This window comes from Falco cherrug, chromosome 2 (genome assembly GCF_023634085.1).
Source record: "Falco cherrug isolate bFalChe1 chromosome 2, bFalChe1.pri, whole genome shotgun sequence".
Classification (NCBI taxonomy): domain Eukaryota; kingdom Metazoa; phylum Chordata; class Aves; order Falconiformes; family Falconidae; genus Falco; species Falco cherrug.
Window position 1 is genome coordinate 55,808,966 of NC_073698.1, and position 26,363 is coordinate 55,835,328.

Consider the following 26,363-nt stretch of genomic DNA (forward strand, 5'->3'; position numbering starts at 1 on the left):
AGAAAAGGGACACACTCAGCTTGATTCACTCAATTATGATACGATTAGGTGTTAAAACTCTACCATGGCAGATATTTCTCCCAGCGTAAGATCAACTTTCCCAGTCAAAAAAAAGAAAAGAAAAGAAAGAAAAGAAAGGAAAAGAAAAGAAAAGAAAAAAGGAATTATGCAAACAATTTAACAGCAGGGGCCAGTCTATTACAGTCCCCTCAGGATGGGCAAATGAAAACCCTGAACAGCTACAAACAACAGTAGCCACAATTACAGTAACAGGGCTTAAATATCGTGTGAGCTTGGCAGCTCTCATCCACCAAGGAGAAGTCACGAAAAGGCACATTATACGTAGCAATATCTGATAGAAATTTGCCTCAGTATCAGTTCCAGGGAAAGGATGACCTGATAATCGCTCCTTGGGGAAAAAATAAACCACCCAAGCTAGAAGAAAAAGCAGCCTTTCTGGTAAATCTGTGACAACAGCACCAGCAGCTCCGACTGGTTTGCTGCCCATTTCTTTTGGCAGCCCAGTAAATTCATCTCCCAGAGATCTACACGTCTCTCTAAAGTAATTGTTGCACTCATTCATTAGGCTGCAGCAAAGGCATCTCCATTAGCCAATTAAGCAACCCATTAGGAGGTCCTGGTGAGAACTGTGGGCTGTTACACCTTTCTTGCAGAGCACCCAGGAGCTCCACGGGCCATCGCTCCAGCACGCACCTTGAAAAGAGGGGAAAAGAACAACTTCTTTTCTGCAGGACAGAAACCTCTGAGGGAAACCTCACCGTTGCTTCCTTCACACTCAAGGAAGCTCTGCCTAGAAATTTCTCTTTTTCAGAGGGCTCCTCTTTCTCTTCCAGAATAAGCCCTATTACTCCAAAGGGGCAGAGGCACAGTCAGCCAGCATGCTCCTAAGGAAAACACCTGAGGGGAACAGGCTTTGGCCATGCCTGGCACAGGATAAACATCTGCTCTTGCTTACCAGCAGCACTTGGCCTTTCACTTTCTGCTTTCAGCAATGAGAACTGGTTCTGCACAGTGTCTGTTGCAACTTCTTACAAGTGCAGAAATGCACAAAGAACCTAAGCAAGTAAAACCAGTGCAGGAAGACTCCTTCCAGCCCTGCTCTGTCCCAGCTGAGTGTAGGCAACTCACTGCTCTTTGTGTTCTCTTGGCATGTGCAGAGGCACCTTCCCTTTCTCCCAAGGCCGTGATGATCTCTATCATTCGCTGCTAGAAATGGCAGCAGAGACTTTCCCATAAAACTATTTGAAAAATGTGGATTCTCTTCCCTTCTGTGTCGATGTGTATGCGTGATGTGACATGCCATTCCAGTATATCTAGCTTTATTGACACGGATACTCACTGAAATGAACATACGCATGCATACCCAAAACCAGATAAAAACAGAAAATTAAATTCACAGGTACGGACATTTACACCAACAGATATAGAGACAATACTATGTAGTTTCTCTGATCTGTTATGAATGACTCAAAAAAAAATCAATAAACATTAATCACATACATAAAAGTGTGATCTACACAGAATGCTTAAAAGTAATTGCAAAAGGATTTGTTCAGTAATTAAAAAAAAAAAAAAAAAGAAGGAATGACTGTCAGGAGATGACCTGGTTGTGGGAAGAAGCACTTAATTCACTGCATGAATGACTCATGGTGAATTACTTGCACAACTCCAGTCGCGGAAACCGCCACTCTGCAGAAGTGCATACATGTTAAATCAACCAAAACACAGAGTGGTCCATATAGAATCGTAGACTCTCTCAAGTTGGAAGGGATCCATAAGGATCATCGCATCCAACTCCCTGTTCCTCGCAGGGCTGCCTTTTGATACAATGCCATCTCCTTGCTGGTGCAGAATGAGCAAAAATACTCTCAGCTGGGCAGGGAGGGGAGTGAAATCCTCTTTTTTGGTATCCTGGCAATGTTTTCAAGAGACAGTTCAACAGCACTCACTTGCCCTATTCATGCCTGGCATTTATGTTAAAAAGACAGTCTGGGCCTGTAATGTTCAAGAGCAAGCTCTTGTTGACAATGAAACTTTGAGTAATAAATCTGAGGCTGCATTTCCCACCCAACTCAATTTAATGCCACAAGGTAATTATGGTCCTTTCCTGCAAAATACAGAGCTCCATGAAGAATGTCAACTGGCACGAACACTAGCAAGATTTACTTTCTTCAGGCTACTCAGGATAAATAACCCCTGCCTTTATTTGCTATCTGTGCTTCAACTGTGAGGTACAAAGCTTACTGGAATTAAACAAAGGGAACTATTTTTCACTGTCCCACCCCACTTTAATTTCCCATAGCAAGTCTCCAAAACTAAAAAGAAAAAAAAGGCATAAAAGGAAAAAAAAAAGCCAAAAAAGCACCATAGCTCTTCCATAAGCCTCTCATGCCTGACATGATCCACCCGCTGTACTTAGGGCATCAAATTCAGATGCTAAGAGTGACCAACTGATACACAACCCCTTGGCTCCAACACAGTGATTTAAACTGCATAAACTGGGAGCTTGTTCTCTGAGTATAGTCCATGCAGATGCTCCAGCTAGGATTTCAGAGCTTTTCTGTTAGGAGCTTTATTGATTCTATGGTAAAGCTTGGTCTATAGGGAGACTCTCTGCCCATATGTTGCACAAGGAGCAGCTGCAGTAGGAATAGCTGGGTACAGAGAGCACCTCATCCAAAGCAGCGGTCCACACGGCAGTGACAGTGCTGAGGGCAACAGGGTCCTGGGGGAGGCAGGAGAAGCATGTTTGCTTTTGTAGAGCTGCCCAACAGCTAAAGCACCGACTACAAACAGCAGGCCTGTGTGCTGTGGGAGCTGCAGTCTCAGCCATCACTGCCCAGCTGGGGCAGGAGAGCACGAGTGAATACAGGAAAATAGATCCTGCTGCCCATGAGACCCCAGCCATGCTGACACGAGAGCCCTGGGGTAGCATCCCCAGCTCCTCCTGGTGTTTCTACTGACAATCATTGAATAAAATGCATAAATACCCATGGAACTGGGACCCGAACCTGGGATTTCCTTTGTCCTGGAGGAAACAATCCCCCACGTCATTCATTCACAGTGAATATGCCCATCAAAAACATCCTAAATACTATGCTGTGGCGATGCAGAAGATGGGAAGACTCAAACAGCTCAGGCCAAGGAAAGCCTGCAACCCCCAACTCCTGCTTCCCAAATGCGTGCTCTAAAAAAACAGGGTATCCCATGCGGGAGATGTTCAAGAGCTCTGATGCGGCTTTTAACTCCACTGTGTTTGAAGAAAGCAGGTATGATCCAAATACCCTGCTGATCCCCTCCAGTAACTTGGAGTAGGATGTGCCCTGGCTCCTGAATGTCAGTGGGACTAACTCCTTCCTGTTTCTTCTCAAGGTTATTGTTATGAGCATGTGTTGGATCTGCGGCTAAGATCCACAGGGAATTTTGTATCTCAAATTATGTATCTTAAAAAGGCTATTGATTCCAGGCAATTTTGGGAGTCAAGTGGTGCCGAGGTGCAGACAGTGGAAACTTGATCGCAGAGGTCAGAGCATGGCCCTAATTTTTTATACATTATTCCAAATCCATGCACCACTTTCATACACTGACTTTATGAAATTCATTCTTGTTTTGTGGTAAAATTCATAAAACACATCTTTGGCTTTGCTATTTATCAGCAGCTCTCTTTAAGGCAAGCAAAGAAATCTACCTCACCTATTTCCAAGAGAGAATTGCTGCATTAACATGGGAGCACACATATTCAGCAAGTGCGTGCTCCAGGAGGGTACTGCACATACTGTAAGTGACTTGTGCTGCGACAACCTATGCCAAATTCACTTACAGGCAATCAAGATAGCTGCACGGTGGTTGTGAGGTAGACTTTTGGTAGAAACATCATAATTTTTTAACACATATTCCAGCATTATGTTATAAAAGGACAGATTACAGTTTGTATTGCATCAGGTCCTGGAATTTGCTGCACTGGGGGATTACTGACAAATTCATCTTGTACTAAAAACCTGCATCAAAACAGTAGATTTAAGTGCCTGAGACAGTTGGTAGACACAGGGAGAAACTTTACGCAGTTTTCAAAAATGAGCAGTTTCAAAATGCCTTGTTAAAATTAAACAACAAACTCATCAGACAGAAGTACAGGATTGAGAGCTGACACCAGATTTTGGAGTTGTGCTGCTAACCCATTTCGCTTCCGCATCCATTAACCTTCCACCTTTCAGCTGCCCAGTCCACTGAGCTTGCTAGCTGCTTGAGGCAGAGACTATATCCAGCCTTGCACTTGTGCAACTGCAGTGGTCCTTCCGTCACAGGTTTTAAAAAGCTATTTGGATTACTTTATAGCCCTTGTCATTGAAGCAAAAAAATTTGCTAGCACGGTCTGAGAGATCTCAGATCACAGATCCACCAGTAAACCCAAGCTGGAATGTGTTATCTTGTGTTGTACCTCCAAATGGAGGATTTTCAGCTCTTGGGAGTTGGCGATGCCACCAAGAGGTGTTTGGGGACTTCAGGCGCTATCTGACTCAGCTCCAGCTGGCATTTCTGCCTTTACTTACACATTTGCAATGATGACAGACTTCGGCGTGCTTCTGAGAAACACCTTTTATTGTATGACAGGAGTTGTCACGTGAACATCAACAAAATAAATCATTCCATAGCAATACCAAAATCAAATTACATAAATGCAAAAACCAAACCAAAACACAACCAGAGTTAAAATGATGAAAAAGCAGTGCGTTGTTACACAATGTAAAACATATATAGGAAGCCACATTCTTCTGCCAGATGCTCATCACCATGACAGGAAATAAGTGATTTCAACTCTTTCTCTCCCCGCCTCCCCCTGCAACAAACAGGCAAACTTTAAAGTGAGATATTCCAAAAGGTCAGATTAACACAAAAAGCAGCATTTCCAGGAAAAATTCTGTAACGTTTGGTTCTTTCGTCCCTTTCTGATTCTCTCTGCAATCTTATTTTAAACATGTATTGGGAAGGTTAAAAGAAACAGTCATTACCCCTTAAGTAACCAGCATTACTGATGTTGGTCACAAGAAGGTCCTTCCTCTTCCAAAGGGCAGTAGTAATGGAATTGCAGAAGATTACGCCTATCTGGCAAACGAGCTCTGGTTCAGTTCACTCAAGAGAATTTTACCCTTAAAATAAGCAAAACATGAGATAACCTATCGCTGAGAAGTGTGTTGGTTTTGACTCTCCCAGTGGCCTTTTGAGGAGGGATGGAGCAAAGATACACCAAAATGGATGTCTGAAGAACAATTCTTAAGATCAGAAGCAGAGGCTGTTCCTGGTCTTTTACACCAAACAAACAACAGTTCTGTAACTGATGATTTTCAGTATTACTGTATAAAATTGTGTTTATTAGAAATAAGACTCTGGAATACATTAAGGCACCTCATGGTGAAGAAATATTTTAAAAGGCTTGAATAACTCAGAAGACTGAGTTCTTTTTCCAAGATCCCCAGGAAGGAATGTAGCTTATAGTAATCAGCTTTACTATTTCCCAGTAAAGCATGAACATTTTCAAAGTGGAAGGATAGAACTATTTGAACTTTTCTTTAAAAGGAAACATAAAACACCTTGCTGGAAAGATAATTCATCCATTCAACAGACCAAGACTTTCACCGAAGGAAGGTCTTTCTCATCCCTGATCTGAGTTTCGCCATTCAGGTACATCACATTTTCTTACTCAGCTGAAATCAAATGGGTCAGTCAATCTTAACCAACAGTCATCTAAACAAAAGAACTATCAACAACAAAACCAACAAAAGAACCTAAAAAACAATTTCAAGATTAAAACATTATTGTTAAACTAAAAAGATGACATAATGCCAACGACAGACACAAATGACTTGCTATCAGTTGTTCTACCCAGCAATTTGTGGCTTTCAAGTGTGACACTGTAAAAAATTTGTTTTCTCTTGTATTGATATTTGATACCTGCAGTTAGCAATGTCCTGCCAAAACATGTAAAGAAGTGGAATCAGCATTTTCAGAGATACCTAACATTTTTGTGCGCATTCAAAAAGCTACAGGATCAAATTAATTCTAGCTTATAGACTGATAGCTAGATCTGTCAGGGTCTCATACCAGTGAGTCTGCAGCAGCCAGCGTTTTGGAGCTCTGCTCTGAAATGTAACTTACCATAGATTCATTTCAGAGCTGAAATGAACTAAAACTGTAATTATACCCTTGGTTTACACATGCATATCTCCCTGGTTCTGATAAAAAAATATAAACTCAAGGTATATGGTCAGGAGAACATACTGTTCTCTTAGAGTATTTAAAAGTCTCAGTGTATTATACTTCATATTTACTCTCTTGTAAGAACTAAATATTTAGAAATAAAAATAATTCACTATTGTAAAACACAGTTAGACTCTGGATATGTCCACACTGCTCAGTAAAAAAGGTAAACAAATGAGCTCAGACACCAGGCTCCACGAAGCGTCTGCATTACCTTACTGGTCAGCTCACCCTAGCTCTGCTTTGGACCACTCCAGCCACGTCTCTCCATGACAAAGCTTGAGCGGAGTCCGGACATGGTTCACACCATGGATCCCTTCCAAAAAGGCAGTTACAGACAAGACCATGCAAGATTGAACTTTCTTCATGCTACACAGTCCCTCAGTGTTATCCCATGTGACTTACGCGCTCAAACACTTCTCCAAGTCTTCACATTCCTGTGCAGTACAAACACCACTGTACTGAGCTGCAGAACAGCCCTATCCTTATTTCAGAGAATTTGAATTGAAAAGGAAGCCACAACAAAACATGCCAGATGATAATCTTGTGCTAGGTCCGTAAGTGGACTGCATGAGCCCAGAGAAGGCCAAGGGCCAAGTGATACAGAAAAGTGGATGTGGCTGGTGTGCTCTAAGGATTAGCCACAAGTTCTGCTCACAGGAGCCAATCTGTGCCTCGTGGCTTTGGGGACAGGTAGCCATCCCTGACCGGCTGCTATTTAGCACCAGATGTAGCACAAGCCTCATGTTGTGCATCACTGCATGAAGTTCAGTTCCACTGATCTCTGTGGGATTTGTTACAGTGTAAGGTGCTACACGCCACAGAAGAACTGTCAGAACCTGACAAAACCAAGCTAGGGACAAGAGCATTTGATTTTGTAACTTCCTGCTAACGACGGAGGAGGATGTTACCAGAAAACTGGATGCCTGATGGTTGTTCTCCCCGCTACAAGGGGAAGCTGGCTGGTGGCACTGCAGTTAGTAAGAGGTCCTCCCCTCCCCCTGGGGATCTCATGGCAGGACGGCAAGCCTCAAGGCAGGGAAGGTGCTGCAACACGGGAATGAGGATTCTGCCTCTCACCACTGGGAGACAAAGTCCTTCTAGATGAGCCCTTGTGCTAAAGCACAGGCTTTGGCTTCATTTGACTTCTGGACAAGCAGCGAGTAATTTTGTATTTGAATCGGTTATTTGCTGGCAGAACTGCTTGAAAGGAGATACATTTGTGTTTGCTATACTTTTAGACCACTGGGTGAACGCTGTGTAAATAACATTTGTCTTATGAAGGTAATAGCAAGTATCTTCAGTATTTTTTAAAAAGCACAGTATTTTCCATGTTCTGAAGAGAGCTTTTGCCTTTTAGTCTCTACTGTGCCCTTTAAATAGTAAGATGAAGAGATTTACTTTCTACTGGACCTCAAAGAGTAGGTATCTCACTAAACAGGAAAAAATCTGAAGCAGCACAGCACTTGCTTGATTAAAAAAAAATAAATAAAAATGGGAATAGTGCCTTTGTGTTAAAGTGCTTTGCTGAATCAGGACATAACTTACGAATACCAAACCTTTCTCTCTCACTGCATTTCTCTATCAGCAACAGCCATTCAAAACTACAGGTTGTACTTTCCTACCTATTCTGGTAGGACGGTAACTTCAAACAGCTCAAGTTCAACAGAACCCCTGATGCAAAACTTTAAATATACTAAGGTTACATATTTTTAACATATATTTAATGAATTTGTTGTGTACCCTGCAGTTACAGCTTTGGCTTGAAGGCACAAATATTAAGGCACAATAAATGCAAATAATGTATACATTTCAATGTGTTGTGTTGAAGATAACTTTGTACTACATGGTATTTAGGTATAATGACATGTCATTCAAACATTTCCTCAAGTTATTTTAATACCTTTTTTTCTTTGATAAGCCGGATAAAAAGAGGAATGTATGTTAAATTATTTAAATATTTCTTCAGTGCAAATGTGGTAATTTCCTTCTAAAGTATAGAAGATCGAGACTGATTTTTCAGCATTTGGATTTTAGCAAAATAAAACTAATATTTACGTTCATCTTGAACAGCATTATTTGAATTACTTATCAAAAAAATAAGTATATAGTACTTTTTGCTATCAAAAAGAAAACGCAGTTTTGGCTCGTTCAATTTTTTTTCTAACAACCTGCATAGCTACTTATGACAGGCAGAAAGACAGTTGCACTAGACCACTAAGTTGTACACTACTGAATCTGCTGTTTAGACATAGCTGTTGTTCTAAAGTGGCACAGACAAAATTTTGGTTTTGCTCGCTCTCAAAGGATTTCCAAAAGAGAAAAAGGACACATTTTTTGTTTGTTTGTTTGTTTTGTTTTGTGGTTTTTTTTTTTTGTTAATAAGCTCCAAATATGCACCCTAGACCTGTTAGGTGTCCTGCACCTGTTTTTTAAATAAAATTTCAAATAAAAACTGAGTCTGCCTAATTTCCTTAGCAATACAAACATAATTAGTTGGAAAGGAAAACATATTGCACTGAAATTAAAGAAAGAGGGACAGTAAAAATTTTCTTCTTAGTATTAAATAGGAAGGATGTCCAGTGCAAAGAATCGCCCCCTCCTTTTCCTCTCCTGTTGACATTTGCAAACATTGTCACTGAGTTTAGATGATCTCAGGTTTACATTCTCTGGAAAACAGTTAAGGTTATTAGGAATCACAGTGCAGTTTCAGTTATGCATAATCCTGAGGAAGGATCCAAGGAGGAGTCTGTGGCAAGTTGACCATTCTGAACAACTTCTGGGTAATTCTTGCTGAAGTACACCTAGGAAAAATATCAGATTCTGTGAGTAATTATGCATCAAACACCTTTTAGTTTCAAATAAAATTTCTGGAGATAAATACAGCAGAGATAAACACATGTCCTTAAGGAATCCCAACAGGAAGTTCAGGTTAGTGGCATTCAGTAACTGTGTGTCACTGAGAAATTAGTAAAATTACTATACGATTTTACATTATAACAAAGCGTGAGAAAAATCCCACACAACCTGTAGATTCACTCAAATTCTGGTAATTCAGATAAATAGATACGTTTTATCACTTTACATTAAACTGATAAGTAAAATCATTTTACTAGCTCAAAACATGGAGATAAATTAAAAACAGGATGACAAAGAAGCTGTGAAATCTTGCGTCTGCACAAGGGTTTCTCATTTTCACACATAAAATGAACACAATGGATTTGGATGTTAATATCAGGTTGTAATCCCTATATTTTACAAACTATGATTGACAACCATTGAAACTTCGAGGTACATGTATGAAATATCCCAGCGTTTAATTTGTGCTGCAGAGCAGTTATAGGGCCTATAGAAATGTGATCTCTGGATAGTGAACCACAATAATGAAAGAAGAAGCAAAAGCTTTAACAATGACTCAACCAAGCAACTTCTCTAAAATGTAAGATGATACCAAATAATAGGACAGTTCTTTGCCAAGCCTTTGAGTTCCTGAATTCTACCAATTTCTAGCTCAACTAGAAGAGATACAGGTTTCCTGATAAATGTATAATCAGAACATAAAGGAAATGAAATGCTGTCAAGTTTCACTGTTCCACAATCATCAGTTTTTAGTAGCTGTATCATATCTCTGTTCCCTGACAGATGCGCATAACAAAATGAAATAATGTCAAGACTTGTGTGCTCTTATCTAAAAATGTGTTTGGGTGAAAAAAGGACTTCAAATGCAATTTTTTCAAAGAAGAATGTGAAAATTTTTGTTTGAGTCTTTAAAAACAGAAAATACACTATCTTTCTGAAGCTGACACATGTCACGAGTTAGGTCTCATAGTCAGACTGCTTTGACTATGGCTTATGAAACATTTCTCCAATTTATATTTGAGTGTTGTCAACAAAGTTCAGTTTGTTTGATAATAATGTCCTTTTCATATATATGAATACACGTATAAGACATGCGGGACAAAAAAGAAATAGTAATTCTATAAAAACATTCCTGTAAGTACCACTGTAGTCTTTTGTGCACACATGCTAACGCAGGATATATGCATCTTTACAAGTTTCAAAGAATATTAAGGTCTGATTTGAATCAACAAAAGAATTGGAAGTCCTGCTAAGAGGCATTCCGCAGTAACCAGCCACGATCAGATGCAACAGAGGAAAGTTAATCAGGCGCCTGCCTCCACACATGCTGTGGAGACAGCAGCCCCAGTTGTGTATTCCCATCCCGTTCCTGGTTTAAAACAAAACTTTGGCATACTTTTAATGCAGCTTTTGAATGCGAATTTTTTTCTAATGGAAAGTTAATAGAAAACCTTGGCACATTACGAGAGACGTAATGAAATGGCAGCTGCTTTTCAACTGTCTCATTGCAATTCTTCCCCTGAGCCCAATCCCTCAAGATATTAAATGCCCAACTCTTTATACAAGTTTCTTCCACTGCCAACAGAGCTGCAACCTTTTTAAAAGTAATCACTGAGGTGAGATAACACCTAGTATTTTAATATTTACACATCTGTCATAGCTTTAAAATAAAAGAAAATAACCCTTATTTTCCCCTCAAAGTACTCAAAAATTGATTGACAGAGAACCAGCCCTATCCTGATGCCACCAAACCTTGCGGAAAAGCCTCTCTCAATGCTGCCAAAAGCACGGAGAATACACCCACTTTTGTTTATCTGAATAACTGAGCACTTCTTTTCCTTTTTAACTGCCTGATGACTGTTTCTCACTTTCCCATAGCATTTTCTCCTAAAAGCTTCTTTAAGCGAAGACAAAAACACATGCTAAGCACAATTCTATTGCAGTCTGGCTCATGGGCTAGTTAACATATACTCAGAGGTCTCCAATTTGAGCTACGCCTGCATTGTTTTCTTTGACATTTGCTCAAAAAATGGGGATACCGAGTGACCAAGAGAGACCGACAAATAGCAGCGCTGGATCAGTTCAGAAGCCTGAGCTAAGGTTCCAGCAATAGCTTGAACTTGCAATGTTTAGCTAAGATGGCCATGAGAGTTTTTTGAAAATAAGGTTTCTTCAAAGATGTCCAAGTTAGTCTTCCAGTTTAAGATGTGTAGTCCCACTTCATTTGCCCTTAAAGGATATATGCAGAATCCATACTATTCCAAAAAATGCATATGAAGTCCCACCTTACTGAAAGAAGCTCTTGGTACAAGCTTGTTCTGCACAAGATTCAGGTCCAAAATGCAAGAAATGAAATAGTCATTGCCAAAGCAAGGCCACATTCCAAACCGTTTTACTTAGCAACCCACTGTAATGCCTTTTGAAAAGTATGTATATATGTCATATTACCATTTCTTTTTATGTGCAGCATGCTGTTTTTCAACAACAGAAAAAAAGCTGTTCTTCATAAAAACAGTTCTTAGTAACCACAACAGGAATGTATGAAACCAACAGCAATACATGTAACAGACTTACTAGGGTAAAAAGAAAAGCCATTGGAATCAGCTATTCTGACTAAGCAACTTCTCTGAAAGTATGTATGAAGCACAAGGGATGGCAATAACAAACCCCTTGAATTAATGTCCCAGTCCCTCCAACAGAAGGAACTATAGCTGTGCTTCTGGGTAGCTGCTGACTGGAGATATAGTCTCTTGATTCCCTTATTTTTGGGCTGAGCATGGATAAGCACCATGCTTTGCATTCTTGGCAGATGCTAAAGCTTGTATCTGCCTTCTAGCCTGGGAGTTAGCAAACTTTTTCATCAAACCACATTTCAGCAGAGACTGGTTCCTGGATCTCTTCCCTTCCTGTACAAAATCACATAACATTGATGTGGTAACTGCAGATGAGTATATGGGCAAGTAACATCAGGCAATTATTTTTATATATTTTGAATTATCTTTGAATGCAATTGTGCAATTGGGGAGGGCTGCAGGGATGGAAGGAGAGAGAGAATGAGATGGCTAAGTCTCTAGGACAGCTGGATAGCCTTACCCCTTGCCATTCCAAGGATCAAGGCTTAGGAAGCTGGCCTTCACTTTACAGACAAATGCTGGTTGTATGAATTTCAATCTATCCTTTTAAACACCATTTATAAAACCTCTAGACTGTCATATACACACCATAAAAAACATGGCTAACCAATCCTTTCTAGTAATGAAATATAAGAAGCTATATCGTATAGCAATGGAGAAGGACAGCAGGACTCATTACATAGTCCAGCTAAGGACAAAGCTGTTTCCTTAGTTCTGCAATCAGTGTCAGACATGGATTTATAGTGTACGCTCTGAGCTGCAGAACTTCTCTTGAAAAACTCTTTATAAGAAAAAAAAGAAAAGGTTTCAGCAGCTCTAAAAAAATTCTAAGAATATGAATTGACACAGAAATCTCTTCCCTAATCTTCAGAAAGTCCAGCAAAATAACATCCAGGCATGAGCATGCAGCCTCCACAACTGCACATTTTTTCATGTTTTTCAAACTTGCTGAAAATGCATCTATTTTTACTAGGAAATATCCAGGTGTCTGCCATTTTGGTTTCTGTCTTTACATGTTGCTTCCTATTTATTGGCATCCTGTTTCCCCAGGAAACGGTTTGGAATCGCTCTGCTCCACACCTCCAACAACTTGAGGAGAGCACAGCATAAAGGCTAGAAGTAAGACCTCTCTGTCTCTTGTCTTGAAAAGGTTCTCCTAGGTTGGTAAATTGCCTCGTACCAGTGCCTTACTCGCATGCTGCAAGTAAAGTTACGTGACTTGAAGCAAGCTGCTGCCAAACTGAGCACTGCCACTCTCAACTGAAGCAGTGCTGAAACTTCATTGGCACTGAGAGAAATAAAACCTTGCTCTGGACATCCTGTGTGGTAAATTATCAAGAAAAAAGAAATCAAGCCAAAAGCTAGTCAAAATGAGTTCCTCAATCACAGGTCATTTTTTTATCTCCTTATCTTTGCTTCAGCTTTCCATCTGAAAAGTGGAGATGAGATAGCCTCACCTCAGAGGCATATTATGAAAATTAATCCATTGATGTTTGTTAAACACTTTGATTGCCAGAGGAATGCTCACAATCACATTAATAATTCTGTACTCAGAGTAGGATTTGAATAGTAAGCAGTAAATCAGGCACAGAGCCTTGTAGGGAACAAGGAGGCAACAAAACATTCAACAGCTGCTCCTTAATTGAGCCCTGCTCATCCTATGTGCAGAACTAAGCAAGGGTACAAGAATGTGATCACATCCCCAGAGATCATATATAATGCACAAGTACTGAACCTCAAACTAAAATTGGATGAGCCCTTTTAAAAATATAGAAATAACAGATAAATTTTGGGCTGTGCAGCCCTAACATGTTTTTCAGCAAGTTTTTCTACAATCCATGCCCAGCACAGGTGAGTATGTCATATATTATTTACACTTACTGTTTTGTGTACATACAGAAGGATGCAAGAAATCCAAACAGTCTTTCAACTCAGGGTATATAAATACACTTATTTGGAAGCCTGTGTATATTCCACTAAAAAAAGCACTGAAAATGATGGTTTTGCCTTGCAAAGCCAACAGATTCTTTAGTGGAAGGCTTACTGTGACACGGAATATGCTAACTTGAGATAAACAAACTGCAGAAACAAACTGAATCATCCCTTCTTCTAAAATTACCTGTTTTGCTGTTTCAATCAGAGAAGTCGCTTCAGTCTTCCCCACTTGTTGCACCATTTTGTAAAACAAACCATCTTGTTCTTGCAGCAAAATGTAAGGTTCACCGTATTCTTTCAGTCTTCCTGCATCTAAAACCTGTTAAATCAGCAGAAACCAACATATTAACATAAGAAATTCAAAACCAAATGTTAAGACACTACAAGCAAGAGGGGAATGTATGCACTTCAAGTGCTAAGATTTTGTATCCTGGAAGTGAAACACGTCTTCTTCAAACTAGCATAGCACTTTTTCAGTTTATAGACCTGTTGTACAATTTTAGAGTGCCCTACAGCCATTCCACCTATAGGAATCCAATGCAAAGTTATGCAGAATATGGAAATACAATGTTTGTGAAACTAAACAAAGCAGATTATAAGATTCATTGTGTAAGAAAGAAACAGAGGCCTAAAACGGGCTCTGAAGTAAACAGCTGTGGGTAAAAACCACGCAATAACCGCCAAGATGGTTAAGGGAGAATAAGTAGGTCTTTTGGATTAGAGGAGGTGAAGATGTAATTAAAGAAAATGAGGGTGTTGCTGAAAAGATAAACAGTTTCTTGCATCAGTTTCTACCAACTACGTATTAGAAAGACACTTACCCCTGAACCTACTCTTTCTACATAAAAAAAAAAACAAAAACAAAAAACAACGAGATGCCACCAGGACATAAGTACCCAAAAGAGAGGAAGGAAGAAGGAAAAAACAACAGAGAAATTAAAAAGGCATTAAGTCAGTAAGTAACAGAGAATATATACAGCCAAAAATATCAGAAAAACTTAAGAATAACCTGACTGAACTTCTAAGAAAAAATTCTCATACCAGTGACTCTATTTAAGGACTGCATGGTACCAAAACCTGCATTTCTATATTGCAAAGCCTTATGGAACTCATTCAGGGAACTTCTAGACTAGCATATGTATTTTGAGATAAGACAACAATTCAGGTAAAACAATCATTAAAATACAAGTAGAAGACACAGATCACAGGCAGAAATTGTTCTCCACAATTTTAGCAAAAGTGAACTGTACCTCACAAATCTGGTACAATTCTTAATGCACCACAAGAAAACTAAAGGAGAAATGGTTTATATGGATTTCCAGAAAGGTATCTGGTGTAACTAAATAGCTGTGCTACAAGGGACAAGAGTTTTTCAAGAACCTGGACAGAAAACAGAGATTAGAAATAAACAGTGCATTTTTCTTAATGGAAGGCTGAACAGGTAGGAACTGGTGGGAATCGCATCATTCTGGCATATGCTGTAGCTACATATGTGTTAGTCATCAGAAAAAGGAGTTATCAGAAAAGTGACAAACCTGCAAATGACACAAATATGAGTAGGTAAGTCTAGACCAGAGGAGATTCAGATACACCTAAATAGCCTAAGAAAATGAGAAACAATAGCAGGGGAAAGTCAACATTGACAAATGCAATGCACTCAAATACTTAACTGGCTTATAAATTAATGGTATTGACTCAAGAAAGAGATTTGGGTACCAGTCTACAAGTTCAATACTTTAGTCCATGTGTAGGAGTAGTAAAGTTAAAAAAAAAAGAGAGAAAGAATTTATGTGAAAAAACAAAGTAGTTCAGAAAATATTTTTGTCCTTATATAAATAAAAAGCTGAATAAAAATGGCATGCTATTGAAAAAGATATTGCCACAACGAGGGACTTCAAGGACTCATAACCCAAACCATAATTGTGGTGTACATAGTTGTAAGAAAAAAAAGAAAAAGAAAAAAAATCTAAAAACTGGAGCTGTTGATTTCAGGAAAGAAATTAATAAAAGGTATTATGGGGACAACTTCCAAAATAACAAAAATAGTTTGCAAACTTCTGTTTGAAAGAAGAAGCTCCAAAAAGCTTGGAGACAAATTCAAAGTCCTGTGAGGAAACTTTCCAACATGCACTTTGCCTGTGCAACTGCTTAAAGGAAAACTGCTTTATTATTAAAGGAAAATGCAAAAATGCTGATGGCCAAAGGCTTGGCAGACCTCCAGGCAGCCTGGACCCCCATTAATGACAAAACCCACAATGAAGTAGCATAGCCAAGCTGATCCCTTTGCCTGCACTGGTGTGAAAATTACACACTGCCAAGATCACCGCCGACTTGTTTGATACCAGGGACCCAACACCAGGGGAAAGGTGCCCACTCTTTTGCATCTGGTTCAATTGAGTATATGACACTTCAATGGAAAATAACTCAGACAACAACAGCAGCGTAATTACACATAGTTTTATAAACTGTATGCACAGAAACCTAAAAAAAGTTATTTGCTATTTTCAGAAGCTTGTATTTTAGAGAACTCTGCTTATACTACTATTTTCCTCTGCCACCGATTTCCAATAACGTTTGATATACAGCTGAAGAAAGTGCTCATAGAAAAATTTTAAAATATTAGTAATGTTGCAGAGCATAATATATAGTCATTTAATATACAATGGATGCAGTATTCCATCTGCAAAGGTACACCTGCGCACATGTTGATTTTTCAGTGTACTTAGTCCTATCCCATTTGATCAGAGTATTTAAGGATTAATTACAAATACAGTTTTAACAGCAATCTTTTATATACTACAGTATGTCACAGCTAAAGACAGCTTCTTAAAAAATGTAAAAAAATTATTTAACAGATATAGTTCAACGTAACAATTAAATTGGGGTGCCACAATACAGGACATCTCTGGTGACTTGAATAAGTAAAGTTTTCCTCAGCATAGCACCAGATTATGTAACCACTCCTTTGGAAGGAAAGCAAAAAGTATGTTCATTAAATGTGTTTCTTACAAGTACATAACTACAGCAGAGAAATAGAGTTCTGTTAAAAAAATTATATCACTGAGGTATTTGAATTTTAACATTAATTTTGCAAATATCTGAAACAACCACAAACATGGACAATCTTTCTTCTCGAGAAAACCTGGGAGAGAAAACTTTTTCTGTCTGGAAAAATTCCACTCACATTTTAAACAAATCATTAATTTATTCACATCCTTATTTGGGGACCTAAAACAAACTTGTGTTATGAAAATAGAACAAACAAGTCATGTTACATTTTAAAAAATCTGAAATGAAAAATAAAGAATGAAACTGAACAGACATATCACTCCTACAAGTCAGCAATACTCTATAAAACCTATTCACCAAGGAAAAATGCTGTTTCTACTAACTGCTGTCATCTATGAGACAATGGAGAAAATTTAAGCTGATTTACTTGGTAGTTATACATTTATATATTTATACATTTATTAAGAAGTGCTTAGACAAAGAGATAGGTACTCTTCTTTGAAGAAATATGTGCTGATAAAATTTAAATAAATAAATAGGTACTTTGGCTAAGGTTTTGCATATTCTTACTCAATGACTCCAAGCCAAATTAAAATCATTAGGACTTCAAAAAGCCAGCTAATCATTCAGGAAAGGTGGAATTGGGTGTTTACCAGTCACATATTTTCTATCAACTTGCATGCAATGCTTATCGCTGCACAAAGTAACCTAATCGAACTCAGATGCATTCCAAGGCAGTTGCACCAGTGGAACTTGATACAGAAAAGCCCGAGAAGCTTGTAGCTGGCAAAATTGGGTGAGCAGGGTGAATATGGAGGACACATGCAGGAGCACGTGACTCTGAATCAGGCTGGGATTTCATTATAGACTGTAACACAGATATTGATAGAGGGGGAAAAATCATTCAACTTTTCAGCTCCTCGGTCTGACTCTGTAAAATAAACCAAATAAAGACTCACAATCATTCTGTGGGAGTTAACTGTCTGTGAAATACTTAAGACAGCCCAGAGTAAAATAAAAAGAAACACAAAAAAGCTATATAACCCCAAAGTAGTCATATGTAAATCAGGGCCAGATTCTCCACTGTCTTGCATTGGCAGCTTCGCCTGCACTGTTCTTACATTTGTAGTCACAGCCTTATGACTTCAACAGGATTTTCTCAGGTGGAAGAGTAACTCTGACAGTACAAAATTTACAAAATTGGCTGCTGATGATCGTGCAAAAGAAAGCATGCAGGAAAATTCTTATTCAAAGGAATTTACTCACATCCTTGTGTAAGGTGAAACTGATCTTTACTTATAGGTATCTAAATTATCCTTACTCAAGCAGCACTATTCAGACATCTTAAGTTCAAACAGGGCTCAAATGCTACATTCTTCTTCAGTAAGATCCTCTCATGCCACCCAATTCCACTCCGTCTAATGGTTCATCCTGATTGAATAGTCTGGGGCGATGGCTGCTCATCACAGCTATGATTTTTTGCAGAATGATAAGCATCATGTTGAGTAGAACACAACATAATTTTCAAAAGCACTTTGTTTTAGAGGCATAAAATAATATAGGAAGAATGAGATTAAAAATGTGGCAGGGAAGGACAGAGAAACAGAAAAGTAGTATTTGAATTGGATAATTTGCCAATTGCAATCACAAACGTGAAAATGGAGTATTAGCCATTTAAATGTGTTGTTTATATTAACTCCAGCTAGCACAAGACTATTTGACAATGCCACAAAAATGTTGTTGAACTAAATTTATATAAGATTTGCAACTAATTTAGACAACTAAAATACTTGTCTGTTCGGCCTCTTCTGTACCCTTACCAGGGTATCTATCTCCACTTTGCCTAGGTCCCCCACAAAGTACCCCAAACTTTGCAGTATTTCCATTTCATAGCCTCATAGTTTAATGTATTAACCATGACAAAAAAGCAAGGAAGACAAAAAGAAAAACATAAATTGGTGAAAAAGAAATAAGAGACCCATTTCACAAAGAGAAGAGAGAAAAATGACAATGAATGATGGGGATACTGCATCAAGATAGGCCACTTTTCCAGCAGAGACCTAGGCAGCAGAACCAGGACAGCAGATTTTCTTCCTAATGATTCCTGCAACTAATCTGTATTGTTCTGTTGCACAGGACTTTGGAAAAGCAAACGTCAATTCTGTAAGTGAATTTAAAATCTTCTTTGTGGATTAATGTAAGTAAAAGAAGTGTCACTAGCCACAGAAAGAGAAAGAACATGGACCCTAAAAAACGCTGTAACAAATACCATGTAGTTATGGCTATCCATAGACAGAAAAAAAGAAAGTTCTAAATCCTGCATTTTCTAACTTTCAGCAACAAAAGCAGACAAACAAAGAGAACAATAGTTATAAAACACTCTGAGGAAAAAAAAGCAGTCCAAGGTTGGAAGTGTTCACCAACAGAGGAGGGGGGCATGGGAATTTATTTCAATTATTATTGAGGAATGACTAGTATTCCTATTCACGTTCATCTTCACCATAAAGCCAGAGGGGAAATGGGACATTTAAGAGTTGATCATAAATGTTTTTATTTCCTATTCAAAAGGAAAATAATTCAAGCAAATTATCTCCTAGGGAATACATCTGATTTAATTTAGACTTGGAGAAGACATCACCAAACAACAAAATTTTTATTAAAGTTCAAAACTCTGCTAGGAGTACAACTTTGAACAATGTTTTCCTCAGAGAGCATACATCAAGATGATCTTCAACAAAGTCCTGGGAAGAGGAGAATATTCAGGAGATGCTTCTGGTTACATCATATTATAAGAAATATATTTACTCGAGACAATACATAGCTTTGTGGGAAAGAGTCAACAGCCTGCACTCCAGTTGGCATTAAGTTCAGATGCAAGCATGTTCTGTCTCTTCAATCTCACCACGGTTTGTCAAAACAGATCAGAAACACGTACATACTTCTCTAAAGAATCATTTATAAATATCAACCTATCTAAACAGGTTTGCAAACATCGAAGAACATTGAGAAGCCTGCAAATATAACTCAGGAACTATTTAAAAGTGATTTTTTTTTTCTTTTTAAGGTCGTCGTCCTGTCCCTCTACGTTGTGTCCCGCACCCCCCCCCCCCTTTTTTTTTTTTTAATTTTTAGTGGTGAAGCTTTGTTTAGCTGTCTTTTGGGTTTTTTGTTTTTTATTTTCAGTCTTTAGGTTTCATCTAAGCATTCCCCAAGCTCCTTCAGGGTTCCTACACAAATTACCAGTAACTCCGGACAAATTTGGTGTCAGGTAATGTACAAAGCAGAGCACACTTGGGCATACACCTTCTTATAATCTGAATTATTATTTTCAGACTTTCCAAATATTTCACCTCAGCAGAGCTTAACTTTGCTGTAACAATGCCAAATCTGCCACTGGTCACTGGGATTTGACATGTACCCCCCTGTCCACCTTCTCCTACTTCAAATAAAAGGTAACTTCAGACATTTTGTTTTGTAACCAGAAATAGTGGATTTCTTTAAACTGAAGTTATTCTTGAGCTATAATTTAGGGAAAACCAAGCATGTGATGCTGCCTAGTAAATTGATCCACATATGAGTTATCTTTACTTTTCTTGCAGAAGCTTAAAAATCTATACCTTGTTTTACTCCATCTGATGGCATGCCACTGTAAGCTAGCTAGAATGTTGTGGGAAAAAATATCAATTATGTATGCAATAATGAGTCTTATTCTACCGATAATCATTCAATATTAACTCCTTCTCTATCTTGGAGGAAAGAAGCCTGTTAACCAGTCACTGCAGATGCTTCTTGTATTGTTCAGTTTCCTCACCTCAAAACGTCTGGTATTCCAGTGCAAGTTCAACCTTTCCCTTACAGAGTATAAAGGGACCTCATGCCAGTTCTTCCCAACAGCTGTACATGCTGACAAAACACCCTTGGTCAATCAGTAATGACTGTTTCCACCACTGTAAAGCCACATTTCTCAACTGGGATTGCAGAATGGCTCAAATGTTGTCCTGAGGTGATAGAAGATATTACTTCAGTTTAAGAAATCTCACTCTTTAATAAGACTTTTTAGGGTCTCAGAAAGTTAGATAAGCTACAAGGACATTATACATTTCAAGAGGCTAAGGAATATTGTTGCAGATGACTCTGCATGTCTCTTGGTTTTATCAGTTTCTGATGACAATGAACTTGTGGCTCAGCTGCCCCTGCACACAGTTTTACCTTATCAGAAACTCTGCTCAAAGCATCGGCCACCAGCATGTGCTGTGCTAATTTACTTTTAAACAGTAATACAGTATTTCTGGGAGAGAAAAAAATAATTCTCTAAAGACGTGTTAGTATTTCTAGTATGGTCTGGATTCCATACCATTGTCTTTAAAGAAACACTATCCAACTGTCCTTATACTGATGGAAACACATTCATACACAAATGTCTCACAGAATCAAGGTTCATCAGACATTGGCTTCACTTCCTGCAGTAATTCAAATCCAGATCTTTATTTGAATGCTCCCAGCTGAAGTACTGCCTCAATAATTAGTTGTTTTACTCAGGCAAAAGAAGAATCTGGCTGGGCAGCCCTCTTGAAGCGGGAGCAGCTTTTAAGACCTCAAAGATGTCAATGTTCTGACATGTAATGACTTAAAGCTGGCAAAGAGAATCAACAATCCTAGTATCTTTTCAAGCTCAGTGGGATTTTGACTCATTTCAGAGACAGCTGGGCCAGCTGTGATATTTACAACTGTCATAGACACTATCTCAGCTGATAACACTTGCTCTGATGCACGACCATGGAACATAGCTCAGTATTTTATGCAAAACCTGGGCTAAACACCAATATAGTATCTTCTCTTAATGGTAAAGATGTATAAACTACTCAGCTTTGAAAACTATGTTTCACTGTTGATATTTGTTGAACTCAATTATTAAATTCCAAGAAGGAACATGGAAGGATCTGGTTTTCCCTTGTGCGTCGCTAAACATCAACTCAGTTTCAGAAGATCTGGGAACAGTGAAAATTGCCCTTGTTCAGATTCAAAACAAAACTGGTAATTTCTGAAAAATCACTTGTTAAATGCTCAGCTCTTGCAGAAACTTTGCAAGTCCTGAGTTACCAAATGAAAGGAGAAACCTAATGGTTCCCAGGGCCTTTGCTCTCCATCAGTAGGCCAGATGGGCTCCAATACAGTCAAGAGCCAAGTAGGTGGGTTGGGCATTCATCACACACAAGATCTGGTGGAACTGCTTAAAAACTCCGAAGAGTCTCCCTGAAATATTTCGTCAGCTCTTATAGTTAAGTGATATTTCCTAATTTTTCACAATGGATTGTTTGGATCCTGAAAATCTAAACATCCAGACAATTCACCAGTCACAGAACACATGTATACAAGCAACGTTTTCACTGTGTACATACTGATACTGATACTGATCTCCAGGTATGCTGAGACCAAGTATTCTTTCACCTCTCCTCTGCAAAGCATCTCACCTATCACCATTATTTTCCATCTTCTGCTACATGCAGGTCTCCTTCTGTGACTATCCTTCGTATTCTTATCTTCACATTTCTTTACCCAAGACTTTGGTCCCATAGCACAGATGGGATTTTTCTTACGTTGAATAAAAAATAATGTTTAGTTCTAATACTCCCTAGCCCACATTTTCAAGACAAAGGCTTAGTCAAAAAAAGACTTTTATTAGTGTTTGTTCCTTCTGAGTAATGACAGCAGGTGCAGAAATAGGAATGTAGCAACTTTACTGTGGATTACTGGATTCAGATCCACAACATACTTTAAGGTTTCTATAAGAATTAGGTGCCTAGTTTCAAAAATTGGGCTTTCATTACCTCATTAAGCTCCCATTGCATTCTTTTAACAGAATAAACTTCAATAGCACAAGTATAATACGCAATAATATCTCACTACATTCCAGATACTGGGCTAATATAAGGTCAAAACCTTTTCCACTCTGTATTACAGAACAAAACCCCCAAACAAACAAAAAACCCCCACCTAATACTCATTTTATACCCTTGCAGTTCTCCTACTTCAGAATTTTGAACAACTGAACAACAGCTCTGAATGTTGCCGTAATTACTTCTGTTTTTTCACAAAGTTTCTTGTTTTGCCATCTCAGGCTCCACAAAAATTTATGGTCTTGCCAACTGGCCTCTCTTAGACATCTTATGCACTTTGAGGGCCTGTATCTAACAGCAGGTTCCATCAATGAAACAGTCCTACATGTACCTGCTTAAGGTGAGAGTCAACACTAATGGCAACACACCCAGTCTTCACAAAGAACTGTTCTACAACTGGGACTGAACATTTCTTTATCTTGTGACTCACGGATAAACTGAATGTCTAAGATTTCCTGTAACACACATTTGTTTTCCAGCAGTGATATTTATATAAGTGGCACAAAAGCCACCAAAATAAGAGCCAACAGACCGCAGCTTTTATGGCATTAACTCAGTAATACTAATTCAAGTGTACCACCACTACCTTTCCCACATTCTCTACACCTCCATCTGAAGCTGGACCACTGCCGTGAAGGCTCACATGAAGGTATCAGTAGAGCAGCTGGGGCTCCTCCACTCCTTCAAGAACTCTGCTTCTCACTGGGATTCAGACTCCCTCATGCTTATTCTCCCTTTAGCTCCATGATTGCATTTCTGGCAGCACAATGCTTCACAAGGCAGGGTGGAGACTGGCCTTAACCTGACTGCCCTGTGTATGCTGGTGGGTATGGCATCTTCCCGGGAATGGGGAGCAACGCATCCGGACCCGAGACAGAGGACAATGTAGAGCACTGATCTGTGCACTTCCTGGAAGAATGTTGTCATCATCCCCATGCTAAGGAAGGGCAGCACTGCCATTACTATCGTGTTTGCTTAGTTCTCTATTAACGCTATTGCTTCACCTCCAACTGGATGGATGAAGGATACTAATGTGCAGTACTGGGTCAGATACCAGATCTCCAGAGCAAGACAAGCACTCAGACCTTGTCTACTGCATAGCATTTTCTGTCTAGCTGTAGGTGACTGCCCTTTCACCATGCAAACTGCCTGGACCTCTCTCTAGAGCCTCCCCTTTGCTCTCAAGACGTTTACACCTACTCTTGGTGGACTGATTGCCCTGCTGAGGTTACATATACATGAAAAATGGTGCCTGATTTATGACGCCCAGATGTTCCACCATGGTAAATGTAACATCAGAAAAATGAGAACAACTGAATGAGGGAGGCTTACCGGAAAGATGTGGGAAGCAATTTTCTATTGACCAAAAAAAACAACTCAAGTCTGGCTGTGAAGTACATTGTATTGTTACCCTGAATATTAGTCATTTCAGAATGTAACCACAACAGGTTTTCCCATAAATAAATCAAATCTCTTCCCATGCTTCTCTTCATCAAAACCTTCCAATTTGAATGACAGTTTTTAATTACTAGATCAAGTTCTGCTTGCATAAAGAGTTTCCATTTCAAAGAAGTGTTGCACTGATATGGAAAGTCTCTGTGGAGAAACATCCTTGTCATTGGAAAATGCGCAAGTTTTGACTGCTCTGTGGCTTTCCTATAGAGAGACCATGGCATAGCATATAGAGCAAACAACCGCATCAGGCTCTTGCCAGATGCATATACTTATTTTGCTACTGATCCACCATGTCCCTGGGTGAGTCTTCATTTCTGTATGTTTCCGTTCTCCCTTCTGTAAAAACACACTTTCTAAAATTTATTTCTCGACCTGGAGAAGGAAGCAGAGAGGAGCGGGAGGAATGGGTGATGGGGATTTTATGAGATCTTATTCGAAGTCTTGGGAGTGGTGCCTCTTGGCTGCCCCAGGCTGCTCCTGGCTGTAGATGCAATTTACGTAAAAGGTCCTTGCCCTCTAAGATGAAGACAGGACAGGGAAGCAGCTGTTCTGCTGGTGGGGAAGCTGTGTGGAACGAGGGTGCCAGTGGAGCAAGCCTGAGCTGAGCTTCTACCAGGATTTGCCATCACAGAATAGGCAACTACAGCATTTATCTCATCCTCCCCTTCTGCCAGGGAACAGGGTGGCTGCCTGTGCCAAAGAGCCAAAACGGGTACTGCTAGCACCTGATGGGAGGAATTACAACTTGGGTTCTCAAACTAATTGAAGAAAAAGGAATGAGAAAGTGTCCTATGAGACTCTGGAGCAACACAGAGGGAAGGAGAAAAAAAAAAAAGTCTGAAAACCGCTGGATTATAATTTTATGGCAGTATTATTTGATGGTCTGACTTAACAAGTCTTTCCAACTTTGGTTCCAAAGATTGTATGGATACTTCCCTATCTCACCCAGGTGTTTGAAGTTTAATTAATTAATGTTTGTAAAGAGCGTTACAATTTCCAGATGAAAGGTCCTATGCAAGTGCAATGTAGCATTACTCATTGAGGTGATTGGGTTAGAGAGTATCACGTTACACAATACAGCTCTTCCCTCAATGATTTTAAGTGTTTGAAGTTCTGATAAAATGTGTTTATCAGTAAGACAGATATAATGGAAATACTCTTAAGGCGTGACCTGGATTATGAAACCAGAGGTATGGTTTTGGGAATGGAACAAACGAGAATTAAAACAACTCCTGAGGCCAGATTTGTCTACAGTTCTATAAAATGTATTCTGTTCTTCCTTTTTTTCCTCTTCCAGTAGGCTTTCCTTCTCTTCTAAAATAGAACCGGTTATTATGATGGGTGTGAGCAGACATGCAACAGTTCACGTTCAGTTCCTATTTCCATACTCATCCAACTTGACATTTTCTCAAGACTTTCTTAAAATTATTTCCTGTTTGGGTTTTTTTTGTTTTTTTTTTTTTAAAATGTTTGGATTAATGCTAAAGGTGAACATTTTCTTTTTGGGAAGTTCTGCTTTAAACAGCAATTAAATTGAATTAAATCAAAAGCTTGTGGACAACACCGAACTGGAGAATACGCTTAAGACAGGGCTGACATTCAAAACTCTTTAGATCTAGACAGGCTAAAGGAAGAGGTCAGCATGAATTTCATGACACTCAACAATGACAGATGCAAAGCCCTGAATCTGGAATGGAATAACCCCCTGCATCAGTACCAGTTGGGGAGTAACTGCCTGGGCATCAGCTGTGCTGAAAAGGAGGTGGGGTCCTGGTGTTCAGTAAGCGAAACAGGAGTCAAGCAGTGGACCACGGGTATCAACAGGAGAGCAGATCAAGGGAATTGCTTTATTCAGCGCTCATCAGATCAGATCTGGAATACAGTGACCAGTTTTGACCCCTCAGTACCAGAAAGATGAAGGTAAATTGGAGCAAGTTTGAAATATGGTCACCAGAGCGGTCAGTGGACTGCAGTGTTTGACCTGTGAGGAGAGGCTGACTGGAGCAGGGCTTGTTCACCCTGGAGAGCAGATGACTTCAGGGGATGTAACAGCGATCTTCCCATACCTACAAGGAAGTTACTGAGAAGGCAGAAGCAGGCTCTTTAGTGAGATACACATTAGGAAAACAAGAAACAATTGCCATAAACTGAAGGGAGGCTTCCACCAGATATAAGGAAAAGAAGACTTCATGGCAGATAATCAAGCATTGCGGCAGGTTGCCCAGAGAGACTGTGGAAACCCCATCTTTCAAAGTTTCCAAGACCCAACTAGAAACAGCCCCGAGCAAGCCGATCTGAA

At 39.2% G+C, this 26,363-nt stretch overlaps 1 protein-coding gene across 1 annotated transcript in view; it reads right to left on the reverse strand.

Annotated features, from left to right (window-relative positions):
* Window positions 1-4,602: 4,602 nt before the first annotated feature.
* The window catches only part of ABCC4 (ATP binding cassette subfamily C member 4), a 159,795-nt gene continuing 138,034 nt past the window's right edge, over window positions 4,603-26,363 (reverse strand). Inside the window, exons 30-31 of the mRNA XM_055701915.1 lie at window positions 13,888-14,022; window positions 4,603-9,080 (exon numbers count right to left, since the gene is read on the reverse strand). Of these exons, the coding sequence (XP_055557890.1) occupies window positions 8,973-9,080; window positions 13,888-14,022 (243 nt within the window). The 3' untranslated portion in view covers window positions 4,603-8,972. The remainder of the gene's footprint in view (window positions 9,081-13,887; window positions 14,023-26,363) is intronic.